The sequence below is a fragment of the Chamaea fasciata genome, unplaced genomic scaffold (genome assembly GCF_029207755.1).
Source record: "Chamaea fasciata isolate MVZ Bird 193981 ecotype frontalis unplaced genomic scaffold, bChaFas1.0.hap1 SCAF_25, whole genome shotgun sequence".
In the NCBI taxonomy this organism is placed as follows: Eukaryota; Metazoa; Chordata; class Aves; order Passeriformes; family Sylviidae; genus Chamaea; species Chamaea fasciata.
Genome location: NW_027094110.1, coordinates 6,092,322 through 6,105,468, shown reverse-complemented (window position 1 = coordinate 6,105,468; position 13,147 = coordinate 6,092,322). Strand labels below are relative to the sequence as shown.

General features: G+C 52.6%; 1 protein-coding gene across 1 annotated transcript; it reads left to right on the top strand.

Annotated features, from left to right (window-relative positions):
* The first annotated feature begins 187 nt into the window (after positions 1-187).
* Positions 188-12,945, top strand: LOC136301280 (serine/threonine-protein phosphatase 4 regulatory subunit 3B-like). Its single transcript, XM_066204212.1, has 13 exons — positions 188-191; positions 1,467-1,709; positions 4,470-5,062; positions 7,135-7,212; positions 7,744-7,857; positions 9,131-9,247; positions 9,441-9,572; positions 10,300-10,387; positions 10,864-11,022; positions 11,189-11,358; positions 11,678-11,817; positions 12,278-12,437; positions 12,846-12,945. Exons 1-13 carry the CDS (start codon positions 188-190, stop codon positions 12,918-12,920), a joined length of 2,073 nt encoding a protein of 690 aa, XP_066060309.1. The 3' UTR covers positions 12,921-12,945.
* The last annotated feature ends 202 nt before the right edge of the window (positions 12,946-13,147 follow it).

Here is a 13,147-nt window from a genome sequence, read left to right as displayed (position 1 = left end):
ATAGACAAGTAGATAGAGTCAGTTCAAGAAGGAAAAGTTTGTTTTTTGTTCAAGTTCCCAATAAAATTGTTTGACTCAAAAATTAAGGCTGAGCTGTAAAATTCAGAGATTGACATTGGACTCTCTAATTGTAGAAGATGTATTATTGATGAATGCACCTGGGATAAAATGTTCTATGAAACTGGAAATGGGTATGTTTGCCTGTTTTCCTGGGAGTTCCTGAACAGTGCAGTCAGCCATGGAATGCCATGGCAAAGGGGTACCTCTCCTGGTCTCATTTCCAGTCTCTCCAAGCCAAACCAGGAGAGGATTCCAAAAGATTTCTGTGAACCTTCACGTGAATTGCTGGTGTTATAAAGGACTCAAACCCCAGGCAGGAATGAGCAAATAAAACTTAATTACAACCCGTTACAATAACAAGGCAAAGGGGGGAACAGCACTGGGAGCGGGGTGGGACTCCTCCTGCCACCACAGGCTCAGGCTCACAAAACGGTGTCTCTGCCTTTCAGACACTCGAGGGTGCGTCCGCCTCATTAATATTCATGAGCCCTCCTTAGCTGTCCTTCTGGCCCCGCCCACAGCCTCTAGGTTTACCCACCTGTGGAGACTTGGCTCCTCCCAAGGCCTGTCAATCAGTCCCTTCCGTGCATTTCATTGGTGGAGCCCTTCCCGTGTCCCGATTGGTGGTGCCGTGTTACCCCGCCCGGCCTCCCAGCACCAAGTGTCCCCCACTCCCGGCGGCCTCTTCCAAGGGGCAGATAAACTCCTGCCCCACATGTCTGTCCAGCCCTGGCAGCCAGAGCTGCCGGGCCGTGACCACAAAAGGGGAGGGGAGCATTGAAGGGAGAACAGACAAGGGTTCAAAACCATACTGGAACAACAAAAGTGCATGCTGAAAGAACTGTAAACCTTAAGGGAACTTCTGCCCGCCACACTCAACAACGCTGCCTCATTTGCATGAGCCGATCACCACCCCTTATTCATAACACTGGGGATAGCCCCAGCTTGGCAATTCCTTTTGCATCAAATTGTGTTTGTAGCATACTTGGACCTACAGGCTGGGAAACTGCCCCAAATGTCTGTCAAATTATATAAGCTGGTCTTCCTATGGACATGACAGCTTGAGTCCAATGTGCTTCTGTTTCACAAAAAACAAAAACAATGGCACAGATTGCAGGTGTTTAGGGATGGCTGCTGGTGTGGTGTCTCCTCGAGTCCCCAGAGTACATGCTCTGGGAGGGGACATGGAAGCGATCCTTGAGGGGAATCCAGTCTGAGCTCCTGCAAGCTTCTACCAGTGCCCTTGATGCCTTTGGGGATGCGATCACAATGGATCACCTGCGCGGCCAGGGGGAGTGGGCAGACCCTAATGATCAGATTAGGGGCTCTGTCAAAAGGGGTGCTTGATAAAATTCGTAAAGCCGCAGTTCAAGCGTTCAATTTGTTACCATCGCTTGACCCTCCAGTTAGTTTTGGCGACATCGAACAGCTACCTGATGAGAGGTTTATCGACTTTATAAATCGAATGAAGACAGTCCTGGAAAAGGAAGGCGGCGACCCCAGTCTGCACGCAGGGCTGCTGTTGAACAGGGCCAAGGCCAACACAAACGCGATCTGCCAGCAGGTCATCGTGGGCCTTCCCATCGACCCACCGCCCACGCTGACCACTATCATAGAGGCCTGCTCGGCAAAAGTGCCAATACTGGCGTGTGCCGAGGAAGAGAGAAGGAAGCAGACATTGGTGTCCGTCTCTGCAGCTGCAGCGCCGACACCACCACCACCACCTCTGCCACCACAGGCACCACGTCAACCACCTACTTGTTTTCGCTGTGGTCTGAAGGGACACCTGGCGAGGAACTGCCCCGCTCCCAGTCCAAAGGGGACAGCAATGCCAAATAAAGACAATAATAAAGTTGCTCTTAAAAGACCCTAAGGCATAAGCGTGAGCCTGCCCCGCGCGATGATAGAAATGGGGCTGGCTCAGAGGGAGGGGATGGGACTGGACTTGACACCACTCACTGGACTGACTCTGTGTCACGATCCGCTCACACAAGCGGGGTTCGTGATGGTTCGTTTTAGGGATCTCAGAGCGCAAAAGACACAGCGGGGGACAAACTCCGTTTATGCAATCACAAATGCACCTTCATTTAGTGCCAACAAATGCGATAGTGGGGAGAGAAAAGAGAATAGTAAGAAAGACAGAAAAAGAGGGGAAGGGGATTATAGCTACCAACATGGAGGGTCGAGTCCTCGAGGCTTTTGAAGATGCCTATAGACGCGAGTTTCTCCAGTGGGGTGATCACAAAAGTGAGCGGGGGTCTCCAGGGTTTTATAGTCCTCTCCGAAGCGACAGGCAGTTGGCCAAACAGGTGGGGGAAATCATTGCAGTGTGTTCATTTAGAGAACTCAGAACAAGCCGGTCGTCAGCAGGTGCAGTGTCAGCAGGCGCGGTCACTTCACCGTGACTTGCCCATTGTTTCTGCTCAGGTTCTGATGTTCCCATATGGGTGCTGGGTTTTTCCATCGAACACACCTGCAGGCAGCACTTGGCCAACATCCCACCTCAGCCAGGCCAGAACTGCTGTGTTGAGATTTTAAAGTCCCTTTGAGGGGTTTCAGTCTCTGTCCTTGACGATGGTCGTGAGGCAGATGAGGGATCTTCGGACCGTCTCTTACAGCACCGCAGCGGGATGTGGCATTCGGAAGGGCTGGCGCCCTCTGCTCTGCATGGCTCAGCTCCCCCAGCCAGGCCCAATTCTGCCTGGCAGTTTCACCCTCTCCAGGTTCCTTTCCCTAAGGACCGAATGGCCGGCTCAGCTTGGCACAGCAGGATCTGCATGCATGGCGCGGCTGAAACGGCCGGGCTCTGCCCCAGGGGGCACTCGGGAATGCTCGCACCACAAAGTCCAGCCAAAGAGTGTCCTGGGGCACTGAGATGGGGCCAGAGGCGCTCAAAGCAGTGACCAAAACCAAGAAAAACATCCAAAATACTGTTTAGACCTGAAACAAACCTGGTGGTGTTCCCTGAGGAGAAGGATTGGGGGTGCTGGTGCATGGGCAGTAACAGCCTGTGGGCAGGAGGCTTTCTGAGGGCTAAGTTCACCCCAAGCCCTGCCGTGTGAATCCCTCACCAATGGGATTTAGCACAGAGTTTTCCAGAGAAAGCAGCTGTGCAGAAATTTGGGACAAACTCTGCCAGGTCCAGATTTCCCTGCTGCCCATGCTCATGCGGAGGCAGCTGTGCCCCTGCAGCCCATGGAGGGCACAGGGTTGGGGTTAGGGTTAGAGGGGGCAGAGATCCACCTGCAGCCCCTGAGGAGCCCTGCACGCCGGAGCAGGAGGAGGCCACAGAGAGGCTTTGAGCCCATGGGAAGCCCCTGCTGGGCAAGGTCCTGGCAGGCCCACAGAGCCGTGCAGGGAGGAGCTTTGCATGCTGAAGCCGGTTTGCTGCAAGGCCTTGTGAACCTGTGGGAGACCCAGGCTGGAGCAGGAGGGCCTGAAGGACTGACCCTGAGGAAGTGTGACCCACGTGGCAGCAGGTTGTGGAGAGCTGTTTCCTGTGGGATGGACTCCAGTTGGAGAACTTCCTGGAGAACTGTCTCCCATGGTGGGGACCCCGTGCTGGAGGAGGGCAGGGACTCCGACTCCTCTCCCTGAGCAGCAGCAGCAGCAAGCAACAATGTGGGCTGAACTGACCAGAACCCAAATTCCTCTCTCCCTGTGCCTCTGGGGGGGGCGACGAGGGAGACTTTGGGATAGAGGGATGGCTGGAAGAAAAGTGACTGTGAGATTTGTTTGGCTTTTCATGATCTTGCCCTGATGCTGGGAGTAATCAATTCCATCAATATCCAAAACTTGAGGCAGCTTTGCCCGTGACGGTGAAGGGGGAGGGATCTCTCCCTGTCCTTATCTCAATCCAGGGACCCTTGGTTTTATTTTCTCTGCCCTGTCCAGGTGCAGAGGGCAGGGACAGAGCGGCTCTGGTGGGTACCTGGTGTCTGACCAGGGTCAACCCACTGCACACCTCCAGGCCAGCTGAGTCCACAACCTCTCTGGGCAACCTAGCCCAGTGCCCAGCCTCACTTCAAGGCAAGAATTTCTTCCTAAGAGCTCACTGAAACCTGCCCTCCCTCAGCTTCTGCAGCCTTCTGGTAACCCAGCCTCTGCTGCTGGGTACGGGGGGGCTGCTGGTACGTGTCCCCAGTTCTACAAGTTCTCTCCTCAAGTCCCACCAGTTGGTGATCGGGGACATGGCAGAATGTAGGACCTTTGGCAGCCTGAGGCCAGGTCATCAGGGAGCTAAGCAACGGACTCCCGTGCTGCAGGTGACATCATAAAGGCAAGCACCAGAGGAGGCTGAGGCAGCTCCAGAGGCAGAGCCAACAGGAGGCAAGCACAGTGTGGCCTCTCCTCGTGCTTCCCTGTCGCTTCCCTCTTGCTGCCCTTTTGGCACGCGTGACCTTTGGAAGTCACCCTGCATCTTCTGCAGCCACCAGAGGAAGACCAGGAAGAAATGGCTGCAATTTGCCCTGGGATCAGCCTTCCTCCCTGCAAGGTTCACAGACTGGCTGAGGTTGCTGAGCTGATCACCTCTGCTCGCTCCTCAGCCAGCCACAGGGAAAAGCTGGCACTTGCCTTGAAGAACGAAGGCTACATTCCTAAACTCTTAGAGCTTTTCCAAGTCTGTGAGAAGTCACAGCTCAGCCGGGCCTTGCAGCATTTGTCAGCCATTATGCAAGGTATTCTGTGGCTTGACCAAGGAGCTGTGCTGGAGGTGCTGCTGTCGCAGGAGTGTATCATGGATGTGGTCAGATGCCTCGAGTACGACCCCTCTTTGGCACAGCCCAAATGGTGCGGGCAGCTCCTGCAGGAAACAACCAAGCTGAAGGAGCTTCTTCCCATCCGAGACCCTGAGCTCCAGCAAAAATTCCACCAGCTGTACTGGGCACAGTGTATTCAGGCCATCATCTTGCCCAAGGCAGCTGGGGTAGGAGAGGGTTCTCTGGCCAGCCTCACCTCCTTCATCAGCTGCAAGAGAGAGGAGATTGTGCATGTGTTGGAGGTAAGGGGCTTCTGACCTGCTCTCAATGGCTTGGGACCTGGAGCTGGCGTCGCTAAGGCATGGCCATTTATCAGACCTGCCTGCACGTGCACAGGATGTGAATGATCCTGTTATAAATAAGGGGTGGTGACTGGCTCGCGCAAATGAGGCAGAGTTGTTGAGGGTGGCGGGCAGAAGTTCCCTTAAGGTTTACAGTTCTTTCAGCATGCACTTTTGTTGTTCCAGTTTGGTTTTGAACCCTTGTCTGTTCTCCCTTCAATGCTCCCCTCCCCTTTTGTGGTCACGGCCCGGCAGCTCTGGCTGACAGGGCTGGACAGACATGTGGGGCAGGAGTTTATCTGCCCCTTGGAAGAGGCCGCCGGGAGTGGGGGACACTTGGTGCTGGGAGGCCGGGCGGGGTAACACGGCACCACCAATCGGGACACGGGAAGGGCTCCACCAATGAAATGCACGGAAGGGACTGATTGACAGGCCTTGGGAGGAGCCAAGTCTCCACAGGTGGGTAAACCTAGAGGCTGTGGGCGGGGCCAGAAGGACAGCTAAGGAGGGCTCATGAATATTAATGAGGCGGACGCACCCTCGAGTGTCTGAAAGGCAGAGACACCGTTTTGTGAGCCTGAGCCTGTGGTGGCAGGAGGAGTCCCACCCCGCTCCCAGTGCTGTTCCCCCCTTTGCCTTGTTATTGTAACGGGTTGTAATTAAGTTTTATTTGCTCATTCCTGCCTGGGGTTTGAGTCGTTTATAACAATCCTGCTTCTTTCTCCTCCCTTGGATTATGTAGTTTATAAAAGGGAAGAGCTCAGGGAAGGATCTAAAGGTTCCTGAATGGGCTGTCAAGAGTTTCGAGTTCTTCTCTTTGATAGCCGAGCAACAGATTGCTTTGGAGCTGGATTGCGGGGGGAGCTGGGAAACGGGCAGCTTTTAGGATTCCCTCTTAAGGGCAGGTGCAATGTCTGTGGAGCTCATTCCTAACCTGAGATGCCAAAGAGCAGGCTCAGGGAGAACGCTGGCAATGCTGCTTCCCATGGGAAGGACTGCCGAGAAATACGGGGACGCAGAAAGCGTCCAAAGCCTTGAGAGATGATGATGATGGTGATTATGTTCACCTTGGTTTTCTTGTCCCTTTGGAGGCTTAAGCAATGGGGGAACTGACGTTTTTGGCCAGAAGGGAGGTCTTGTCCTAGAGGTCCTGAAGTCTCTCTTGGGACTTGAGAGGCTGTGACTGTGCCAAGCCAAGGCTGGGGCAGAAGTGCAGAGCAGAGCATCTGCAAGGAGAGAACTGGTTTGAGTGCGAGGAAGGGCGACCAGGACGTGGCTGCAGCCAGCTGGGAACCTGTTCATCTGCTTCCCCTTGCCCGGGCGGCCTGACGAAATGTTTGGCAGGGTTGCAGCTGGACAGGAGGGAAAGGGATCCCTGCGGGATGTTCTCAGGGCAAGGGGAACAGGGCGGGTGCCCCATGGGACAAGCTGTGTCCTGGCTGGCTCTTGGGAGCTCCACTTTCTGGGAGCCTCCCCTGAGCTCAGCTTCCCCTGTGTCGCCGGTAGGGACGTGAAAGAATGAGGCAGGCAGCAAGAAGGTCAGCAGGAAAGTTCTATATTTAATTTTCTGACTCCATCTTATATACAATTCTTTCAGAAGCCACAAGATTGGCTACATAGGTTGCCACCTCTTTGACCTCGTTGGTGAAAACCACCATCAGTCACCTTTCTCCTCCCAGAGGAGAAATATGTAAACAAAAAGATAAATTCTAAAAATATACATTGTTTTCTTGAAGCTGCCTGAGAACAGAATGCAAACTCTGAAAAGCAGGCAAAGTCGGGGCGACACCCCTGTGGCTCTGCGCTTCTGCCCCTGCTTCTGCCGCGCACGGGCACTGCTAAAAGAATGCCCTGGGAAGGAAGGATCCTGCGGGATCTGTGTGCCCTGCACTGGCCTTTGTTGGGCTACAATGAATGGAGGGGTGGACAGTTGGGCTTGCGGGAGTGGGGGATCCTCTCAAGATGGAAGTTCTGCCTTGTTCTGCCTTTCCAGAGGGCCCGTGTCAATTGTGTTCCTTTTGTGTGTTCTGCAGAAAGACCAGAAATTCTGGTCAGAAGTTCTGGCCCAGTTAACAGCTGGAGCTACAGGTGCCCACCAGCGATGGGACTTGGTGAGTCAGTGCTTGCGGGCTGGGAAGGAGAAGGATGAAGGAGGAAAAGGGAGACTGTTCTTGAGGCCTTCTGCACTCCTTGAGGTCTTTCTGGGAACAGGAATCCTTGCCAGTGCAGCTCAATCTTCATTTAAGTCCTCACTTAAGGAAAGATTTCTGGCAACATAAGTTCTGATTTCTTTGTTGTAAATCAGGATTTCCTTGTGTAGAAAGGACCAGCATGGAACCGACACCCTCGACTTCAAGCTCTGTTTTCTTCCCAGAATGTTTCAGCATCCCCGGGGACTTTATTTCTGTATCTGAGGTCTTTCTGAGGTCAAGGCCAAGTGACGGATTTCTCCTCTGTGTGTTTCCTTTGTGGCTTTGCTTTGTTGATGTGGGCAAAGCTTGGAGGAAACACCACAAGAAGAAGACCGTTCTCTAGAAAAGTCCAACCAGGACTCCAACTCTGCTAGAAATTGTAACCCTTCCCTCCTTTCAGAGGGTTTTCTTACTCTAAGACAAGGGAAATTTCTTTTTCCTATGCAACAGGTGACCTTTCTGAAGGACTTCTGCGCCTCTTCCCTCATGTTTCACCAGAACGGGGAGGCATTTTTACAAGGCTTGGCTAAGCTGGGACTTCTTCCTGCTCTTGAAATTCTACTGGTAAGTGAAAACTTCCAGCTGCTTTTCCTCACAGCAGGAAAGCCCAGACCCAGTGGTGCACTTGTTGGACCTGCTGAGCACTTGTGTGTCCCTTTGCTCGCATACCTTGGCTCTGCTGAGAGTGGAAGTGGATTGGACTAGCCACAATCCCAAAGTTACCACCGCTCTTGCAAGCACCTGCCTGGGTTGCCCTGATTCTTGTGACTCTGCACCAGGGGCAAATTCTGTGCTCAGCGCAGTCCTTGGGACAAGGCAGAGTTAAGATGGAAAGAGACTCTTTGCCACCGGGCAGCTGCACTGGTGTTTTCCTGGGGCTCTTGTAGTTGTGCTTGGACTGGGGCCACAGAAACCTTTTTAGCTCCTCTGGAGCTGTTGGCTCATTCCTTCCCAGAAGATCCTGTCATGGCGGCAGCAGATTTCTCTGTCCTGAGCAGCAATGGGAAACCACAATTTTGTCCCTCCTGTGGATGAGGCGGCTGTTGCCCCCTGACCATTGCAATCCGGGGTCAGTGCTGCTGTTCGTCACAAACCCCACATTCCAGGGTGTTTCTCTGCTGCAGGAACAAGCTGGGAACTGAGCGAGGCACAGCATTGCCGGCAAAACATTTGTTCTGCCCCGCTCAGCTTGGCAGCTTTAGGGGAAGGTTGGTTGAGTCCCTCGCAGCCCTGGGTGGGAGAAACACTCACATTCCCAAGAAGTTCAAGAACAACCTTTGACTTGCAAGCTTGAGAACATGAAGGCAGAATGAGGCACTTGCCAAGTTTTTAAACAACCTCCAGGCAAAGGAAGGCTCTTCACAAACTTGACCTTGGCAAACTTAAGCTTAACCACCTTTAACTTACCCACACAGCAAGGCAGCGACTGGGGTTGTTTAGTCTGCCTTACAGTCCATTTTGATGAGAAGGGAGGAGAAGAAAGAGACAGATTGGCTTGTACAATTGGTCCTTTGGTACAAAACGAATCAGTTGTAGGCAACAGGTACAGAAAATCAGTGTCTCAGTTATTCTAGCCAGGAAATGGCACGAAGGGAATGGTTTCTGCTTAAATGAGGACCCACAGATTCACAGAAAGTCCCTTCTAAAGGAGGCAAAGGGTGGGCAAAAGGGGTTGCTCGTTTATTGTTGCTTCTCTGGAACCATTTTACTGTGTTTCTCAGAGAGACTTGGGGAATGAAACCTTCCCAAAACCTTTCACTCCCTTTTCTTTGCAGCTTTACCTGATGAGAAACAGAAAACCTGATTTACCCTACCAAATAAATCTCTTTTTTCTTAGGGAATGGATGATCTGCAAGTGGCATCTGCTGCCACAGACGTCCTGTCTTATCTTGTCAACTTTTGTCCGTTCGTGGTCCAAGAATTTGTCATGCAAGAGGCCCAGCAGAGAGACCACGTAAGTAAAAGTGGTTTGCAGGTGCTTGGATAGACCAGTCTTAGGGCAAACGGGAAACAAGCCAGCCAAACAAAATCTTAATTTTTCTATTTCATTTTCATTTTTATTAAAAGAAACAAACCAAACTGATAGGAACCAGGAAACCCATTGCACTCTAGTTATTTGGGGCTTACTTTGTCTGGGTTTTTGGCAGGGCACTGACCTCATCCGTGTGCTCATGAAGCAGATGATCTGCTATCCTGCTGCTGCATTTGGAGTAGCTGATCAGGTCATGGAGCTGTTGCAGACACTGCTTGATCCAGGGAATCTGCTGGCCACAGCTGAGGTAAGGGAATGCAAAGGGCTGAGGATTTTTTCTCTGCCTCAGCCCAGAGAAACTCTGGTCTTCTCGAGTGCTCTTCTTGTGGGCCCAGCATCTAAACAGGTTGCGCTTGGGGTTAGTGCTTGGCTGTGCTTTGTTCTCTGAGCCTGAATGGCAAGGAGCTCCAAAGAAGACCGAGTCTCCAGAGCCTGTGGCTGAGGCCAAGGCTGTGTCTGGGGCACTGTGCCCACAGTTGTTCCCCCAAGCAGCGCTTTAGGGACACAGCACTGTCTGACCAGAGCTCCTGCTGCCTGTGGGAGACATCTGGCAGCAGCGGGGTCTAGGAGAGGCCCTGGCACCCCCAGTCCACAGGTTCATACCCTGGAATGGACAGGAAAACCTGGGAAAAGGTTGTCAGGTTGTCATGATGCAATGACTGCACTGGAGAGAACTTGAAGGACACTTTGTCAAGCCTTGGGAGTCATGGATTGCCACGATAGATTGGCATGCCTGGGGGGGATTCTCTTGGGGATAGCAGGGTGGGCTGGATGTCTCTCAGATTTCCTCCCAAAGAAAGAAATGGCTCTTTGTGCAGGGAATACCTGTATGCCTCAGGCCCCACCAGAAGGATACAGGCAGAGCTGTCGGAGCCAAGGGAATTCTTTTTAGGCTGTTTCTGCTGGCACTGTGCTTTCTGATTGAGAAGGTCTCTGCCGAGGCCAGGATGTAATGAAGCCATTTTCTCCCTTAGGTATCCAAAATACTTGGATTTTTCAATTCCTTCTACACACGCTGTCTTCCTGTTCTGACTGCGCCGCTTCTGGCCAATGCAGCAAAAGGTACCTGGGAAATAGCAAAGGAGGGTTTTTCCTTGTTTTCCCCCTTTGGAGGCTTGTAGTGTCTGGAAGGGACTGACAGGTGTGCTCCCAGTGATCAGCCGGTCAGGCCAGGTGGGAATACACTTGAGGAAAAAGGCTGCTCCCCGGGGACAGGAGTTCTGCAGGCAGCATTTTCAGTCCCTTCTTCCCCTCCCTGACATGGCTTCCAGCTGTGCTTTGTAGCAGATGGACCTCCCGGAGGAGGGTTGTTCATGGTGGAGGAGTTGGACTTGGATGCTTTCTAAGATTTGCTTCAAGGGCCAAAAAAGTCACCATTGTGCTGGTTGTTTTGTTCTCCCCCAAAGTTCTGCCTCCTAAAGCAACCCAGGACAGCCAAAGTCCACTAAAACCATGTCAGGAACTGCAGTAGCACCTGAGCACAGGGCTTTTTTTTTCCTCGTCTTTTTTGCTCATTGAAGGCATTCTTTTCCTTGCAGATGATTATCAAACGGCACAACTCCTGGCCTTAATTTTGGAGCTGCTGGGTTTTTGTGTGACGCGACACAAGGAGCACATGAGGAGTTACATCCTCCACTGGGATCTGCTAAGAAGAGTCCTCCTCTTGATCAATTCCAAACACACATTTCTGGCCTTGGGTGAGTAGCCTTTGGCATTTTCTTCTTCCAAGCTTAGCGTGTCCTGGGTGGAAGGTGTTCCACGGGACACCTGAACTCAGGATTCATGGGAAGGGATGGAAATGAATTTCTGGACTGCAGTCCTGACCTGTGGCTCTGGCATCCTTGCGTTTTTCTCTTCACAAAGGTGCTCTGCACTTCCTGAGGAAGATCATTGCCCTGAAGGATGAGCTTTATACCCGTTACATCATCCAGGGAAACCTCTTGGCACCCCTTGTGCAAGCTCTGCTGGAGAATGGAGCCACGTACAACCTGCTCCGCTGGGCTGTGCTGGAGCTGTTTGAATTCCTCAGACTGGTGAGTTCAGCAGCAGCTTCCGCTCGGACACGCCCGTGGCCTCTCACTCAACAGGCCCAGTGCAGCCTCCCGCTTCAGTGCAAGTGTCACAAACAGCCTCGGCTCACTCTCACTCTGGTGTCCCTTGCCATGGGAACATGAATCATTCTTTCCAGATCTCAGCTCTTGGCTTCAGGATCAAGCTGAATTGCTTCACACTTGCTCCAGAACAAAAGTGTTTTGGCTCTGGCCAAGTTCCTTTGCCAAGGGAACTCGGAAGCTTTCTGAACTGTGGCCTGTGACCACTGGAGACTTGAGACCGTGTTTTGTTCCTCTGCAGGAAGACTGTAAGTCCCTGGTTGCCCATGTCGTCGAGAACTTCTATCCTGCACTGGAATCCATCACCTATGTGCAGACATTCCAGGGACTGAAGAGGAAATATGAGAGAGACAAGCACCGACAAAAGCAGAGTGTGCACAGGTAGGCCCCAGTCTCTGTGCTGGGAGCCTGGCAGGGACTTCCCTAGGGCAGGGCTGCTCCTTGCTTTTCTCTTTGCCAGAGGGCAGCAGGAGTAGGTGGCTGGCACTGACTTTGTCATTCCTTCTGGAGGAAAACTCCAGGATGAGAGGAAAGCTGCCCCTGCCTTTCCTTGCAGCCCCCTGGAGTAGAGCTGCTCTTGCTCAGGACATTCCTTGCTCGTCTCAGAAGGCCCTGAGCTTCCCCAGAGCAGAATCTTGCTCTGTCCCTACGAGGGGGGATTCAGCTTGCCTGGGCCTCAGCCAACGGCTGCTCTGTCTTCCAGTGAGGACACAAGTGCCCAGGGAGCTGGATCGCCTTCCCAAATGGGCCACGCTCCCTCCAGGCTCTGCAAGTCATTGCTGATCCTGGCTTAGTTGGACACGTCACCAAAGCTGGAGTCACTTGTCCTGTCTCTCTCCAGGGTCCTATCCTTCTTGGGCAGAGGTGCAAGAGCCTCAGAGCAGAAAGAACAAATTGTCATCGGTGGAGCCCAAGTGGGGGCAGCTCAGACAGCACCAACAAGCTTCACAGGCTCCTCTTCAAAGGAGGCAACCCCGTGCCCACTGCTGAGGGCCCCCAAGGTGGGAGAACTGGGCTGAGCTGCTGCTCTGGCCAGGGACAGTGGAGCTGCCGTGCCAGGCCTGGCCCAGGGCAATGCAGCATGGGCAGCAACAGCCTGTGGGCTTTCAGGGGGGCTTAGTTAGGGCTCAATGCACCCAAGCCCTGCCCAGGAACACCCTGACTGCTGGGGGGGAGGCCTGAAGAAAGGATGGGCTGGCCCTGGAGTCTGGTGCTGACCTGGTGGCACAGGCTGATCTTTCATCTTCTGCATTCCTGAACTGGGGCCGCTCCTTGGCTCTTGCCCCGCCTGCTTGCTGATCTGGCTGGGGCATGGACAGAGGACATGGCATTTGGGTGTACAAAAATTGCACCTTTCTAAGTAGCCTTTCAACATGAGAAGTTCCTTTTTTCCTTTTTCCATTTGGCAGAGACATCAAGCGCCAGTAGAGTCTGACAATGATCAAGAGGAGGCAGTTCCAGAGAAAAGACTGTGTCTGGCCTGAGGAAGGAAACCCACATTTTGGGGCCTGCGGGCTGTAAATAGTTGGAAGTTAAATAGTTGTCGTTTGTATTAGGTTTAGCTCTTGTTAAGATATTTGCTGTTTTCTGTATATAGACAAGTAGATAGAGTCAGTTCAAGAAGGAAAAGTTTGTTTTTTGTTCAAGTTCCCAATAAAATTGTTTGACTCAAAAATTAAGGCTGAGCTGTAAAATTCAGAGATTGACATTG

Coding starts and splice junctions, on each gene's coding strand:
- LOC136301280 (XM_066204212.1), top strand. Junction 5,063..7,134: donor AGATTGTGCATGTGTTGGAG/GTAAGGGGCTTC, acceptor TGTGTTCTGCAG/AAAGACCAGAAATTCTGGTC. Junction 10,388..10,863: donor TCTGGCCAATGCAGCAAAAG/GTACCTGGGAAA, acceptor TTTTCCTTGCAG/ATGATTATCAAACGGCACAA.